This window comes from Canis lupus, chromosome 12, assembly GCF_003254725.2.
Source record: "Canis lupus dingo isolate Sandy chromosome 12, ASM325472v2, whole genome shotgun sequence".
Taxonomy (NCBI): Eukaryota; Metazoa; Chordata; class Mammalia; order Carnivora; family Canidae; genus Canis; species Canis lupus.
In genome coordinates, this window is record NC_064254.1 from 34,863,502 (window position 1) to 34,880,686 (window position 17,185).

The following is a 17,185-nucleotide window of genomic DNA, read 5'->3' on the forward strand; positions in this document are numbered from 1 at the left end:
CCTCCCCCATCCTACCTGTTTTTTTTTTCCCACAGCAGTTATTACCAAGAATATATTTATTCGTCCATTGTCTTGATTGTATACACACACTAGAATGTCAGCTCCATGATAGCAGGAAATTTGTCATTCATCATGTCCCCAGCACCTAGAACAGCGTGTACATATCACAAGTACTAGTAAATATTTGTTGAATGGATGGATAAATGAAAAACTGATGAATGAATGACCTGAACCTCCCCACTATTGATCTTAACTGTTCTCCTCCAATTTCCAGTATCATCTCACCATTTAGATTTAAAATTTGCCCTCATTTTCCTAGCTGTGATAGTCCTTGTTCTCAATAAGAATTTGGTGTTCAACCCTGGGTTTATTGCTTCCTGCTGCTTCAGGGAAACACTTGCATAATTCCACTTAGCTTGATTTCATAATATGCCCTTGGGGCTTGCCTTTACTCTGCAAGTGGAATCTGGTCAATATGTGTGTGTGAATGAAATGTTGTTCTACCATAGTGACTTCATAAAGGAACTACATTTTGAGAAGGAGGCACAATATACAAACAAATAAATATATAAATAAAAAACAGCACTAGAATGCCCATAAATGAATTCACTGCATTCAGTAATTGTACAAATTCTACGAGGATGAGTCAAATAGGCAAGACAGAGACTAGAAGGGTTTGGAAAAGTAGAGAATCCCTGAGCCTTAGATGGAAAAATGGGTACATCCATATGAATGTTGGTAGCAGTGATTTAAATTACTATAATGTTTCTATTTGGCAATTTAGAAATAGCTATTAAGATTAAATAGATTCCTATCCTTTCACTAGTATTCAACTTCTGGAAATTTGTTCTATAAAAACTCTCCTGTAACAACTAGAAACATCCCAATGCTCCTCAGTTAGGAGATGGCTTAATTATGATGCCACCTAATGGTGCAATCATTAAAAAAAAATAGATATAGACATGTTTGTATTAAGGAATGAAGAAAATGTGTGATCTTGCTATTGAGTTTATACCAATGTTTTAGATACTAGGGATAACAGTGAGCAACATTCACAATGTCCCTCTCCTCATAAAGATGGCATTCTAATTGGGGAAACAGGCAGCAAACAAATAGAAATTTAATGACAGAGCAGTGCTATAAAGAAATATCAAGCATAGCAAAGAGATAGAAAGTGATAAGCATCAGTAAAAGCCTCTCTGAGGGGGTGACATTGGCACAGAGACTTGAATAAAGTGAGGGGACAAGGCAAGAAAGTCAGAAAGGAAAAGACAGAAGGAAAAGACTGCTTGGAGTGTTCAAGAAAATGTGGGAAGACTGTGTGACTGGAGAGAAGTGATCACAGGAATGAGAGGCAGTGTGAGATCTGAGAGGTGAGCAAGGGTTAGGTTATGTGGCATTTTATGGGCCATTGTAACAGTTTTGGATTTTCTTTTAATTTTGTTAATAGAAAAGCACAAACTCTTAAGCAAGGGAATGACATATTCAGATTTATGTTTTTAAGAAATTGCTGTGGCTCTTATGTAGAGAATATTCAGCATTCTGAACATAGTATAACCAATTTTTTTTATTAAATAATCTACAACAGGATTACAGTGACCAAAAAATGAGGAAAACGTGCAGTGTTTCCTATAGTTTATTTATGAGTGTTTTGAAGCATCTGCTGTATGAGGGTTGAAGAGTTCGTGTGTGTACGCACATACATGGTTATGCATATAGAGCTTTTTTCATATATTAATGGCTATTAAATGATACTATATGAAAAACTGAAAGAAAACCAGAAATTCATATCAGATGTGTGGATGGAAAAAGTGTGGCAGGTATTAAAAGTCTAAGTGTTTGTCTAACCTTTTGATATTGCTTTAATCAAACAAATGTTTTAGAATTTCATTTCCATGCTATGAATAGAATGCCAGTTAGTGCATTTCAAAGTGGCTTGATTAAGTTGCTCTGAACTTAGAGTTTATCAAGAAAATGATCAGCCATTATAATTCACAATACCAAAAGAGACTCACACCCAAAACTGCCAGACAGAAGTCATGCAGCTGAGACAAAAAACCAATGAGAGAGCCATAAAAGCTTGGAGTTAAGATATACCTGTTCTACCTCCATAAAGGCACATGCCTCCTATGTGCCATCTCAAAAAAGAATGTGTATGGTAAAGTGTTTCGAAAATCATTAAATAAAACACTACTGTTTCTCTTTATGAGATTGCTGAGAAATGGCCAAAACTGGTTATTTTTCATACTTGGTTCCCTGTGCCTCTTCCCCTTTAAAGGACAAGGCCTGGGGCAGCCCCGGTGGCTCAACAGTTTACTGCCGCCTTCAGCCCAGGGCGTGATCCTGGAGTCCCGGGATCGAGTCCCACATCTGGCTCCCTGCATGGAGCCTGCTTCTCCCTCTGCCTGTGTCTCTGCCTCTCTCTCTCTCTCTCTCTCTATCTCTCTGTGTCTCTGAATAAGTAAATAAAATCTTAGAAAAAAAAAAAAAAAAAAGGACAAGGCCTGTTCATTTAGGTCTGTTCAGAACACTCCAGATTGGGAAAAACCTTTTGTTTTGTTCAGCATTATATTTCCACATAAGACAGTTCAGTGGCAAATCGTTTTTCACTGCAGTTGATAACTTGAGCAGCAATAAGTCAATAAATTCATTTTGGTTCACTGAGATTCAAGTAGTCTCTGGAACTGAGGCAGTGGTCTACCTTCCACTGCTACCCCTCTTGGCCAAAGCACATGTTGGCAAAGAGATTTAGCTAATCAGATTATTCTCTTAGACTCTCTTTTTCCGAGTAAGCATTTAATTTTATGCATAATTATTTTATTTGCAGAATCAATCAGTATTCAGGGAGAAACTGTCCAGACAAAACTTAAGAGTTTCTTTTACTCTCTCTTGTCAGAGTCAGGCCACAAGAAGTTAAAAAGTACCATCCAGAGAAGCACAGAAACAGGAATGGCAGCTGAAATGAGGAAGATGGTAAGGCAACCAAGTCGAGAGTCTACTGATGGCAGCATCAACAGTTACAGCTCCGAGGGAAAGTAAGTGATATTAGCACCTCTGTATGGCTTTAGGACCATGGTTTGTGTAGTCACGGGTAAAATAACAAAGCTGCCAATGGTTATGGTACAGATTCTTTATTTTCTAGGAGTTCAACCCTTCTAAAACAGCCTTATCTCTTGTGATACGTATGCAGGGACACACCTCTCCTGGTCACTCAGAACTTTCAAAGGTATGAAGAAAATCTGGGCTAACATGAGTAAAGTGATCTCCATCATCCCAAAAAGTTCAGAACAGTCCATAACCGGATGTTTATTGTAGAAATGCCACATTTAATGTATTATTTCATGTGAGGAAACTCATTGTCGGGCCAAGACACTAAAATCTGAATTAAAATTTAGAAATGAGGGACACCTGGGTGGCTCAGTGGTTATGTGTCTGCCTTCAGCTCAGGGCGCAATCCTGGAGTCCTGGGACTGAGTCCTGCATAAGGCTCCCTGCATGGAGCCTGCTTCTCCCTTTGCCTATGTCTCTGCCTCGCTGTCTCTCTGAGTTTCTCATGAATAAATAAATAAAATATTTAAAAAAAATTTAGAAGTGAGAACTAATTTCCTATATTCTTACTTATCTCCAGACTGTTTTAGGTTCTGAGTTGTTGGAAGTCTTACACTCTCATAATAGCTACTTAAATTTTTTTGTTTTTAAAAACATCACTAACTCATCTTTATCTTAGGAAAACAGCCCAGAATTTATCTTACTCATTATTTTTCTGGTTAAAGAGTTTTAGTTATTTTGAAATTAATTAATCTTGAAAAAAGTATAACTTGATTTATGTTTTGCTTACTTGCTTTTCCATAAAGATCTTGCAGAAAACCTTGCATTTTTCTATGCTTGAGAATTTTTCTGATAAAACCAAACTTTTACTGAGGTGATAGATCTTACAACTAAGTAATTATTATTCTGCAGTGGGTTACTTGGGGATTGATTGTGTACAAATTTTCTATATTCATTTATCGCCATTCAAAAATCTCATTTACCAATCTAAAAGTAATAATTTATTTTACTTTACTGGCACTTTTTTATTTTGCTCAGAAAATGAAATAAAATTATGCCAAGTTGTTCATGACATGCTTTACACTAGAAAGGTGTGTTTATTTGATTAAATGATTGGTATGCACACTCCTAACAAGATATAGCTAAGACCAAAAATAAGCAGGAACGAAAATTATGGAGATGAACTTGCTGACAAAATGCCAGTATTGATGAAGTATTATAATGCAATGTGCAAATGAAAGACCAGAGACATTATTTTCTGATATAAAATTAATAAATCAATATTTATCTACATTGTGGATAAACCACTTAACCTCTCACAGATTGATTTTCATAGTCTCTGGATGTGATAATAGTATGTGCCCGCCCCAATTCCCTTGATTGTGAGGAAATAATATGTGAGAAAGTATACTGGAAACAATAAATCTCTATAGATATGTGCTTATTCAAAAAATCCTTACTGAAGTCCAGCTACATAGCAAGGATGGTTCTTGTTGCCCAGGATACATCAGTAAACCAGAAGAGCATAGTCACTCCCTGCTGGAGCTTCAGCCCAGGGAATTCAGGCAGTCAAAATGTAGTAAGAAATGAACATAGTCTAATCAATTATTTTCCATTTGAACTGAATGAAAATCTCAGATAACATAAAAATGTAGTTCGCTAAAAAAAAAATAAATTAAACAAGTTTTGCTTGTAAATAAGAACTTGTACTGTACTATCACATTTGTTGGAAGAAATTATCAGGCCTTTTTTAAATTGAACATAAATGTTAATTAATGTTCATGAACAGTTATTTATGTGAAATTCATTATATAAAAATTTGCATCTTATATTTTATGTCAGCAATATGTTTATGTAGGGATTTGTATTTGTAAATGTCCAGAAAACTTAGTATATCAACTGTAGCTAAGCCCTTCTGAATAGAACATCAGCTCTTAACTTGAGAATTTATTTAGACCTTTTCTCAATCAGTGCTGAGCTTCATATACTTGGTTCAGAGGCAATGAATGCAAAGAATCAATGTAAACTGTCTAATGTTTATGACTCATGAAGAGAAGTAGGAGTCAAATGGAAGTTAATGAAAAGAATTTTAAAAGATCTAACATTTTGATTTCTTTTCTCTTTGCTAATAGCTTAATATTTCCTGGAGTACGACTAGGAGCAGACAGTCAATTCAGTGATTTTCTTGATGGATTGGGACCAGCTCAGCTAGTTGGCCGTCAAACCCTTGCCACCCCTGCAATGGGTAGGAATTTTTTTTTTTCCATAAGAAAATTGTTTCATGATTGACAAGGTCATTTAAAGTATCATAATAGTGGGCCTCTGGGTGGCTCAGTCTGTTAAGCATCTGCCTTTAGCTCAGATCATGATCCCAGGATCCTGGGATGGAGTCCCCCCACATCTGGCTCCTTGCTCAGCAGGGTGTCTATTTCTCCCTCTACCCCTCCCCATTGCTCTTGCTTTTGTACTGTCTCTCTCTCAAATAAATAAATAAATAAAACCTTAAAAAATAAAGTATTATAATATTAATATAAGTGAGAAGCAACATTTTAGCAAGGGTATTGCTGGTTTCAAATGACTATTCTAATTTCTGATGCCTGTTTCTAACTTAAGACATGATGCAAAGTGAATAAAGTTAGTCATAAATCTTTGACAAAGAAAAGGTCTCAAAACATTTTCCTCATACACAACATTGCTCAGAAAGTTACCAGAGGGTATACCTCAACAAGATGAGCTAGGTGAACTTAAAAAATTACATAATCATAATTATATAGTCTAATATTGGGATAATGACAAAGTGTCAAGTATATGGTGGGAGTAGGAAGGGAGTGAGGGAGATTGAAGGTAGAAGCCAGTGACAATATCTAAAACTGAAAAATAGGAAAATACCTTATAAGTATAGTATTTAGGGCAGCCTAGGTGGCTCAGCGGTTTAGTGCCACCTTCAGCCCAGGGCTTGCTCCTGGAGACATCAGGCTCCCTGCATGGAGCCTGCTTCTCCTTCTGCCTGTGTCTCTGTCTCTGTCTCTCTCTCTCTCTCTCTCTCTCTCTGTCTCTTTCTCTCTCTCTCTCTCTCTGTGTGTGTCTCTCATGAATGAATGAATAAAATCTTATATATATATGTATTTTTATTTTTATTATAGTATTTTATTTTTATTATAGTATTTTATTTTTATTGTAGTATTTTATAATATATATATGTATATATATATACACACACACACATATATATATTATATATAATATTTAGAAATAGGGAAATGCCAAGTCGTAAAAAAATAAATCAGATATAAATATTGAAAATTCTGAAGGCAGTGACCTTTGGAAGGCTGCAAGTTGGGAGAGAGAATGGGAATCTTTTATACTAATAACAAGACTTACGGAACAGTTTGACTTTTTAACTATGTGTCTATGTGATTAAAACAAAAACAAAAGAGACATCTGGGAGCTGAGGTCTGAAACAGAGTTATAAAAAACTAATGAACAATCCAGAGCCACAGAATTGATCAACTGACCTGGCAAATAAAGAGAATTCACAACTGAGAAAATAGAGATGATTTAACTAGAAAAAATTAGAAATAATTACATTTATCATTTTCGGAAATCCAAATAACATATCAATCAGAAAACAGTGAGCACTTCAGTAAAAATGGCCAAAGGATATGAACAGGTAAGTGTAAGAGAAAGCATGCAAACCAAAAATATTTAGAAATATGTTCAGCTTCTCTATTAATCAAAGAAATGCAAATTATAACTTTTTAACCATCAGATTGGAAAAAAATAGACCATATTCCTAATACTCCTATTAGTGGGTGTAGAATATAGGAAAACAGATACTTCTGGTGGTAGTACAAACTGGCACAATCTTTCTGAAGGATATTTGGCAATATGCATGGAATTTTTGATTGTCCATTTAAATAGACCCAATAATTAAAAATTTGAGAATGCACACCAATTGTGCAAAAATTCTGTATTAAGCTGTTCATTGTGGTGCTATTTATAATAGCAACAACATATATAACCTATGATAGATAACCTACCTAACCATAGATATTTCCATCAACAGGGATCTTGTTAAACAGGTAATGACATGCCCATTCACTGGTCCATATAGTCAATTGAGGATATATGATCATGATAGAGATAGGTAGGTAGGTAGGGGGAGAGAGAGAGAGAGAGAGAGAGAGAGAGAGAAAGGAATGAAGGGAGGGAGTTAATGAAAGAAAGAGAAAGTATTTATGAGATTGCTAGAATGTTCACCAAAAACATTAATAGTGGTTTTCTCTAGATAATGGAAATATAGATAATTATACTTTTTTTACTAAAAAGTATTATATACTAGGTTATATAAAGGATAAGAAATCTTACCAGACACCTGGCTGGCTCAGTTGGTTAAGCTCCTGCCTTCAGCTCAAGTCATGATTCCAGGGTCCTGGGATCAAGCTCCATGTCAGGCTCTCTGCTCAGTGGGGAGCCTGTTTCTCCCTCTCTCTCTGCCTGCAGTTCTTTCTGTTTGTGCTCTTTGGGGAGCCTGGGTGGCTCAGTTGGTTGAACATCTGCCTTCAGCTCAGGTCATGATTCTGGAGTCCTAGGATAGAGCCCCTCATTGGGCTCCCTGCTTAGTGGGGAGCCTGCTTCTCCCTCTGCTGCTTCCCCTTCTTGTGCATGCTCTCTCTCTCTCTCTCTCAAATAACTAAATAAGTAAATCTTTTTTTTAAAAAAAGAAAAATCTTACCAGAGTATAAGAATAACTTAAATACTTGAGTATTATTGTAATTAAGTGATTTTTAAACTAATTTGAGATTCTTATAATGTGGATTAGTACCAGAAAAATAATGAGAAACATTTCAAAACCTGATTGGAGGCAGGGGAATAAAAGTGAAAGCTGGGGTTCTAAATATTAGGGTTTTTATCAAGACCATTAGGATCATGGGGTCTGTCGTATACCTCTATTTTTTCAACTCTGTGTAACTGCAAAGAAACTGAAACATTTTGTTTCCTTTCCACTTGCAGGTGACATACAAATTGGAATGGAGGATAAAAAGGGCCAATTAGAAGTTGAAGTTATTAGAGCACGAAGTCTCACGCAAAAACCTGGTTCCAAGTCTACACCTGGTAAGGAAAGGTGGTACTGAGTTTGGACAAGAGAATCTGACATAAGCAAAAAAAATCAAAATATTTGCTGCACTTGAATTCTATATGCTCCACTTCACATCATCTGAATGATTAAAAAAGCAGCTTTTCTGTATTCTTTGATTCTATAAAAACGGATTTGGGTTTTCCTTGCGCAATTATTCTGCAGAAAGGATAAGGAAGAGTATTATCAAATTAAGAAAAGTTTAGTTATGATTGTTTCTTAGCTTGTGTTTTTTTTCTGCACATTCACAAATGAAAAAGATTTTTTTTTTTAGTTCTAAGCATAAAAAGGAAACAATGGGCTTTAAGTTATACACCTGAATTGTGATGCCAGCTATAGCTCAGGTCAGTCAGTCTTAGATTAACTTTGCATACATTTACTTGAAATGAAGAAAATGCCTAGTGGTAACATAAGAGTTTTAAAGAATAGAATTTATGGAGCACTGGAAATTTAAAATGATTTAAATAATCAATGGGGAACTTTTCAATAAACATCTCTAATTCTCTAATAAAGCATTCTCCAAATCAATTTCACTGAAGGATTAACTTCTTATATGTTAAATATTACTTTGTTCAGCTCCATACGTCAAAGTATATCTTTTGGAAAACGGGGCCTGTATAGCCAAAAAGAAGACAAGAATTGCACGAAAAACCCTTGATCCTTTATATCAACAGTCCCTGGTTTTTGATGAAAGTCCACAGGGTAAAGTTCTTCAGGTTGGTAAAAGTTTGAGTTTTTACATTATAATGTCCAAATTATTCATATAAACACTGAAGAGGTGGTCAAACATGAAAAGAATAAATTTCAGTAAGGAGAAATGTGTAACATCTTTGAGTAGAAAAAGACAAATTGTTAAATTACAGTATAAACAATATGTAGTATTAAAAATATCTGATGAATCTAATGGAAAACATAATCTTTATTTTATCTCCCTTGTTTTTTTCCTTCTCCTCATCCTCTCCTTCAGTTTTTGTCCTGCTCTCACACCCCCTCTTCTCAATAGATAGCTGGCTAGGTAGGTAGGTAGATAGATAGATAATCAAGGCAAATGATGCAATGATTTATTGAGCATTGCTATGTGCCAGACATGGGATACAAAAAGGAAGAAAGGAAAGAAAAAGAGAATATTCAGGACTGGTGAATATCGGACATATTAAGTAATTCTATTACATTACTTCTTTTTTTAAGATTTATTTATTTTAGAGAGAGCAGGGGGGATGTGCAGAGGAAGAGAGAATCCCAAGCAGACTCCATGCTGAGCACAGAGCCCGATGCAGGGCTCCATTTCACAACCCCAAGACCCTGACTTGAGCCAAAACCAAGAATCCGACGGTCAACTGACTGCACCACCCAGACACCCCCATGCATTCTTTTAAACATACACTTCTTTTAAACATTTTAACTATTGTGTGCATAAAATATCATAATCCCCATTATACAGATTATGTATGAGGATCACAGAGATTAAATAATTTGGCAAAATTACTCAGTAAATTGAAAAGGCAAGTTTCAGCAGTCCTGTAAGCCGGTGAATGATTTCAGTGGAGAACCTTTACAGATGACCAAAGGATTGGAAAACAGAACCTAGTAGGAGTAAGTGTAATGGAATGCTTATCTGATGCCAATAGGAGTTGACCCAGATTGTACTAACTGCCTGTAAGCAATAGGACGAATATTATTCGTCAATTAATAATAGGACTTATTAATCATCTGATCAAATCAGAATTGTCAGGCAGATGCTCAGAAGGCACTGGCTTACAATTATTTTTCAACCTGTCACATCACTAACAAGTACATAATGTAAAAGAAATGTAATGAATGTTCTCATTCTTTGTACACAATCCGTGATCATATACATACATACACATACTCCATCATCATCCATATACACACTCCTCTGTACACTGAATTATGTTGTTTTGCTCTGCTAACTTATACAAATTTTAATTTTTATTTATCTGGCCCTGCACATGACTTATTAGATAAGATAAACTTATATATTTACTTCTTTAACATGGTTTACGTAGATAATACCCCTCATTGATAGGGAAACATTATCAAATCTAAAAATTATCATATAGTGTCTCTTTGAGCACTTTAATGTTAGTATCTTTCTATCTGTTCTTCCTCTTTGGTGTCAGTTATATTCATTTCCTCTGCTTCACTGATTGGCCCACTTTTACAGAATAGTTGTTTTTAGCCTTCAAATATGAAAAAAAGAGCCCTTCAAGTTGTATGGCATTTCTTTGTCTCTGCAGGTGATCGTCTGGGGGGACTATGGCAGAATGGACCATAAATGCTTTATGGGTGTGGCACAGATCTTGCTGGAAGAACTTGATCTCTCCAGTATGGTAATTGGATGGTACAAGTTGTTCCCACCATCATCCCTGGTGGATCCCACACTCACTCCCCTGACCCGCCGGGCTTCCCAGTCATCTCTGGAAAGTTCAACTGGGCCTCCCTGCATCCGCTCATAGTGAACTCATACAAGAGTCATTCCAGTGAAACTCTACCTTTCAGGATAATAATCTGAACCAGATATTTCATGATCAAAAGCATTGTTGGAGACAGACAATCAACTTGTGTTTTGCCTGTAGTAGTTTTCAATAATATGTCCCACTTGTTTAGAACCTGGCTTCATATGACAGAACAAGACAGTCTATCAAATTACAGTAAGAGTCAACATGCTAGTGAGAGTCACTGATGCTTCGAACAAACAGAAAAAGAGGAAACTTCAAATACACACACACAAACACACACATACACACACACACGCACCCCAAATTGAACAAACTGGAAACTCTCACTCTGAAAAGTTGTATTTTACACGTTTCTGCACAGACCACAAGCAGTGTTATTTCCTTGGTGTTTGAGAAATTTTGTTCTGTGTGTTTTATTTGTGTATTATTTGTTGGGTTTTGGTTTCTTGATCTGTTTTGTTTTATTTTTCACTGTATTTGTTATTTCCACTAGTTTTTGGATATGTCATGACAGGCCTCATGATGCTTACAAAGACCTTTCCTTTCTTTTCCCAAAAGCACCAAAGGGCTGAAGCAGTCTCTGTGGCATCTCCCCAAAGTGTTCAACAACTAGGCAAGATGAGGCCAATGAAGGGTTTCACTGGCTTTCATTTTATAATACTTCAGTCTTATGTGTGGAAACCCAGAAAACAAAAAGTTATCTTCTAAAACAAATAATCATAGAATCACTTTTTTTTAATGAAGAATAATCTGTTTGCGTTCTAAAAAAGTAATTTATGTTTTCCATTGTTCTCCATGGAAGATTTTTAAAGAAGTCAACCTGCAACAAATGCTGGGAATTAAAACTAACCACATAACTGTACTTTGGAAACTCTCCTCATAATAACTTCTTCTTTCTGATATCTCCCCAAAAAAGTATATGCTCATGTGTATAAACCATACTTTTGACTCCCCAAAATGGTGACTAAAAACTAGAAACAGATTTGAGCTGAAAACACTTACAGTTATGCCCAGGCCTCTCGGCCATGTCTCCACGTAGACATACCCATCTGCCCCAGAAAGAGCATGGTATAAGCTGTCCAGTATTCCACTGGAAATTCCAGTTGAAATATTCTGCACTAAAGTGATGTTTTTATCAAATTTTAGTTTACATTTCTTTGAGATCGATGCAAGCACAAAGCTTGATTTTTTAATGCAAAGTATCTTACTTCTGGGGTGGGGGGAATAAAACAGTCAAATTTCAACTTGCATTTTCTTCATTTGAGTTTTTCTTGGCCTTGAATTTCCCTTGTGACATTCTGTATAAGTGCTACAAACTGCAGACTCTGCAGATGCATTGATATGTTCTCCCTCCTTTTATGAGTCATTCAATTTTTGTGATCACACAAATAGAGCAGCATGACTTGGAACTGTTCAAAGCTGCATGCACGTTTTGTAAAAAAAAAGAAAAAAAAGAAAAAAAAAGAAGAAAAAGAAAAGAAAGGAAAAGAAAGAAAAAGAATAAAGAAAAGAAAAAATGAAAAAATAGGTTATTTAATAATGTATGTTAGTTCCACCTTAGGCCAGCTTGTATGTTGCATGTACTTGTACAGTTTGCTCGTTAATTACTCTACTGAAATAACCAAGAAATCTAAGCCATCCATTTTTGTTATAGACATTTTGCAGGTTTTAGCCATACTCCGTCTGTGAGTTTGGGGTGAAATGTCTATAGATGGACTTTATTTTTTACCCTCTGGAAAACGTGATGTAGTATGGACCAAATTCCTTCTAATTAATATTTTGGTGTAGATTCCTACCGTGGGGCTGTACCACATGTAGACACTGTGTTACACACTAGGTTTTAATCCATAGACATACTGCCTGCACCAAGTGAATTATTTATTATTATTTACACATACCAGAATTATCTGCCCATCATTCCACAGGGCACAGATTGACCACTATACTCACCATGCTGAGCAGGAAGAACTGAAGCATTGGTGCACTTCTACTAGATTCCGTTCTGTCTTAGTGGCCAACAATCAACTAATTATAATTGGGTAGTATCTTTCTATTTTGACCACTTGTCTTAACACTCCCCTGTGCTTTTAAAATGAACAACTCATGTATGTAAACATGTTTAATAAAATTTACTTTTCATGTCAGTTGGTAGCCATCTGTGTTCTATGTTTTGCCAGATTTCCATTGTGGGTTCTATGGTGCAAAATGGGAGCCAGATCATGGGAAAAGGACGCTGAGATTTGTTGTCTGCTGTGGGCATTTGACTTGACTTGTCACTGCACTATATCTGTCTTAATCTACGCCCAAAGGGTACTTTGCATCACATACAAGTTTTCACTTTGTTAGCCTGTCTAAGTGAACACATGACTATACTTCTGAAAAGTGGCATTATTAAAAACAATAAATCTCGGTAAGAATCATATGGAAGGTTGTTTTTCTGCTGCTGTTTGAGTGTGCTAATAAAAGAGACAACTCTCTTGTCCAATTGCCAAATCATTTCCAGTTATGTCACATATCAGAATATTAACTCCCGCGTCTCTCATCAAAGCAACCTGTCTCCTCATTCCATCTTTTCTTGAACTCCTGACTGATTTATAAATCTTTGCCTTAGGTGAGGCCAACTTAACAAACCAAGCAATCCATTAAATTATCTTTAGTAGGTTCTTAGGGAATAAATATGTATTCACATATAGTAGATGAAGCTTCATAAATAATATGTTAAAAGAGAAATTATTAGCTGTCTTAATTTAATTTTAAGACTCTTTGCTTCTCCAGAAGTGTGTTCATGTATTTCATAATTATCCTCACAAAATACTTGGTAAGCAATAATTTCATATTGCAGTTTATTTGTAGTAAATCACTGTTAGGATCCAGTCTCTACTTTTTTAAAACCCTTAATATTTTTATAGACCACACTGGCTTTAACGTAAAGCAAAATAAACACAACTAAATCAGTATCAAATTTGAGACAATAAAGCAATGTGAGACATGTCACTATATCAGTTGTTTAAAGTTTTTTAAACAGTTGACTGAATTTTACCCTATTGAGTCAACCAGTTGTTTGGTCTACAAGACATGAAATTATCTGTTAGATTGGGTGGAGAAGACAAAAACAACAGATTAGTTCAGTTTACATCAAGCTGTCAAAGCAGAGCTGTTTAACACATAACCGGGGGAGGGCAAGGGCAAGTCTGACATTAAAACAGGAGGCAACTAAATACAGCCTTAAAATTCTTTGTCTAGACAGAGAAAAGCAGAAATCTCTCTTCAAATCAGGTAAGTCTGCCTGGCATGATGACTTCAGGGCCTACAGTGGTGGAGAGTTAGTAACCATGAGAAAGGCAATTTTGCTGTCTTCATGGGTTTTTTGCTGACTTTGACAACTTAATATCTAGAAATCCCAGCCAGAGATATATGTTCTGATTATACTTAACTAACATTATTAAGGGCTTTGTTGAGTACTAGATGTCATGTATATTTACTTGGGATGTAAAAATGAAAAACAAAAGAAAAACAAACAAAAAAACCCTGACCATCTTAAAGGAGCTCTTTATCTATTAAGAGAGATCATGACATAAATAATTACAGTAATGTATTTTCATTTGTATGCAAAGGGCTATGGGATTGCCTTTAATTCTCACAATAGCCCTAAGAGTTAAGAACTCTTATAACCCTATTTCAAGTGTAGGATCTGCAGCTTGGAGAAGATGAATAACAGGCCAAAGGTCACAGCACTGGTTAGTGATGGAGCTGGGATATACCAAAGTCTGACTCCAGAGCCTGCCCCGCTAAACACTTTGCATCCTCCATTATGCCCTGATAGTTGAGCTAGATCAACTTCATTTAAGAATGAAGAGTCCAGGGATCCCTGGGTGGCGCAGCGGTTTGGCGTCCAGGGATCCCTGGGTGGCGCAGCGGTTTGGCGCCTGCCTTTGGCCTAGGGCGCGATCCTGGAGACCCAGGATCGAATCCCACATCGGGCTCCTGGTGCATGGAGCCTGCTTCTCCCTCTGCCTGTGTCTCTGCCTCTCTCTCTCTCTCTCTCTCTCTCTGTGACTATCATAAATAAATAAAATTTAAAAAAAAAAAAAAAAAAGAATGAAGAGTCCATCAGATGGGAAAGAAAGGAAAGAATTCTAACCCAAACCACTCTGCCTTAACACAACTTCCAGCCAGTTCTAAGTACTTTTGCCATAAGCATCTTTACCATAGACCTCTTGTCCACAAGTATTTTTGCCGCAAACCTTTTCACCATATAACTAAAACTGGCTATCAGGCAATTTCACTCTATAACATAAAAACAACAACAAAACTGGTTGATGGTTTGATTTGACTTTGTTGGTTTCATCAACTGGTTGATAGTTTCTCCATTGACATAGTATTTTCATTTTTATACTATGTAAATCTTAGCTCTCATAATGGTCTATTACAATGGTATGGAATTTTGAACCCATAGAACTTTAGGACATCTATCAATGACAATATGTCAAGAACAATATGCCAAAAACAACAGTGTAGAAGGCTTTCATTAAGCAATACAAAACTCAGTTACAAATATACATCCTAGTATTTGGAAACTGATACCTTGCTTAATGAAGAAAGATTTATTTTAAAAAAGTATATGCTGAACAAAGAGACAAATCAACAAGCAAAAAAAAATGTGTGTAATACAAAGAATGAAAAATTTCAAAGATAGGTACAAACCACAAAATCTTTTTTGCACAGCATTGCCATGAATCTACATACATTTTAAATGTATTCAAAAAAAAATTTTTTTTAAGATTTTTATTTCTTCGTTCAGAGAGAGAGAGAGAGGCAGGCTCCATGCAGGGAGCCTGATGTGGGACTCAATCCCGGACTCCAGGATCAGGCCCTGGGCTGAAAGCGTCACTAAACCGCTGAGCCACCCGGGCTGCCCTGTATTCAAATATTTTATATTTCACAATAAAAGCTTTTTAATTTTGTTATTCATTTTCCATGTTTCATTATGTCCTTTTTAATGAATTTTTATTTATTAAAATTTTATTCATTTTTAAATTTTTTGTGATTTTACCTTTTATAGCAAAATTGCCTTACAGACAGCTGTGTGGTAAAAATGCTTGTGGCAAAGATGTCTACAGCCAAGATACTTACATGGAAAAGACCCAACACATTCCCAGCCAGTAAGGTCTCCTGTTGTACATCTCAAGCACTCTGCCATTACTACAGGAGGTGAGGAAATAGGGAAAGGAGGCAGGTGAACTCTTCTGCATCTGCTGAGCCCTCTTTCTAAAACTTTTGTCCTATAATTCTCTCCTCTGCATCCTCCTCTGACTGCACTCACCATTTGCATTATCAAACTTCTTGAATATAACATACCAGCTCTCAAGAAGAGTATTAATAAAGATAGAACAAAATTGTCCTTAGCTGAGCCCCCGACTTATCCTTTGGTTCCAAGGTAAAATTGTCTTTTGAGTACCTCTACCTGACTCCTTGTCCCTAGTCCCAGTGCACAGTACCCTCAATTCTGCATCAGTCACAAAAATTCACACCTTGAGGTTGAACTGATCAGCACTGAATCCCAGCCCCATGGAGCATTTAAGTCCACCCAGAGTCAGTCCATAGGCTAAGTTATTTGCTCCCAAAAATAGTTTCCAAGACTCCTCATCTATACATAGAGTCCCTTCTTAGAGGAGCTCAGAAGTCATCAGGCCTTACACAACTCCCACATCCTACCTTCCATCCTGGTTCCTCAGGTACCTATCAAGAAGACAACATATGCAAGTATTCACAATTCCTAGGTGTAAACTAAACGTTGTCAGTATCATGGCCAATCACATAATGACACTTTCATTAGTTAGTCTCACACAGGTTACTCTAATCTCAGCTTGAGACTGAGTCATTCACTTTTGGGATTTTCCTTTCCTCTTTTTTCTTTTTCAAATTGCCATACAGAGATGCTCTGGGTGGCTGCATCCAGTTCCTGCTAAAACTTTTGTCTCATTAGCTCCCCAAATGGTCAGTGTTACATACCCCCCTCCACCAACATACATCCATCATGGGTATATATGTGATGATCTCTAATAATGTAGGTCAGGCCTTTACTGCTAATAGAGCTCTTCTTAATTATATAGATCTTCTAGTTTATCCCTCCTTTTGCCTTTATCACCCAACTTCCATAGTGATCTCTTCTATTTTGGCTCCAATACCTCACCTACTACTCATTCATAATCCCAACATAACCCAACATACCAAATCAAATACAGAATACTCGGTTACATTTGTATTTCATTTTTAAAATGAATAATTAAATTTAAATATGATTTTAAAATTATTTATTTTTATTAGAAATTCAAATTTAATTTGGCTTCCTATATTTTTATTTGCTTAATCTGGCAACCTTACCTCTACTGCCATATGGTTTGAGCACCCCCACCACCACTTTGCTAATATGCTCCACTAAACATGATATCTAGCCACAAATTCCAACAGTCTTATCATAGCACAGTTATTGACCCTCTCTGTAACTACTACTGAAGAT

At 36.2% G+C, this 17,185-nt stretch overlaps 1 protein-coding gene and 1 long non-coding RNA gene across 52 annotated transcripts in view; one reads left to right on the forward strand and one right to left on the reverse strand.

The window, feature by feature from the left end:
• RIMS1 (regulating synaptic membrane exocytosis 1) overlaps positions 1 to 13,087 on the forward strand; it is a 477,898-nt gene extending 464,811 nt beyond the window's left edge. For all 50 annotated transcript variants that reach the window (XM_035697447.2, XM_035697450.2, XM_035697433.2 and 47 more), the window contains 5 exons: positions 2,897 to 3,035; positions 5,181 to 5,293; positions 8,062 to 8,163; positions 8,762 to 8,901; positions 10,444 to 13,087. In XM_035697447.2, the coding sequence (XP_035553340.2) occupies positions 2,897 to 3,035; positions 5,181 to 5,293; positions 8,062 to 8,163; positions 8,762 to 8,901; positions 10,444 to 10,662 (713 nt within the window). In that variant the 3' untranslated portion in view covers positions 10,663 to 13,087. The remainder of the gene's footprint in view (positions 1 to 2,896; positions 3,036 to 5,180; positions 5,294 to 8,061; positions 8,164 to 8,761; positions 8,902 to 10,443) is intronic.
• The window catches only part of LOC112658739 (uncharacterized), a 178,237-nt gene that overhangs the window by 120,125 nt on the left and 40,927 nt on the right, over positions 1 to 17,185 (reverse strand). The window lies entirely within an intron of this gene.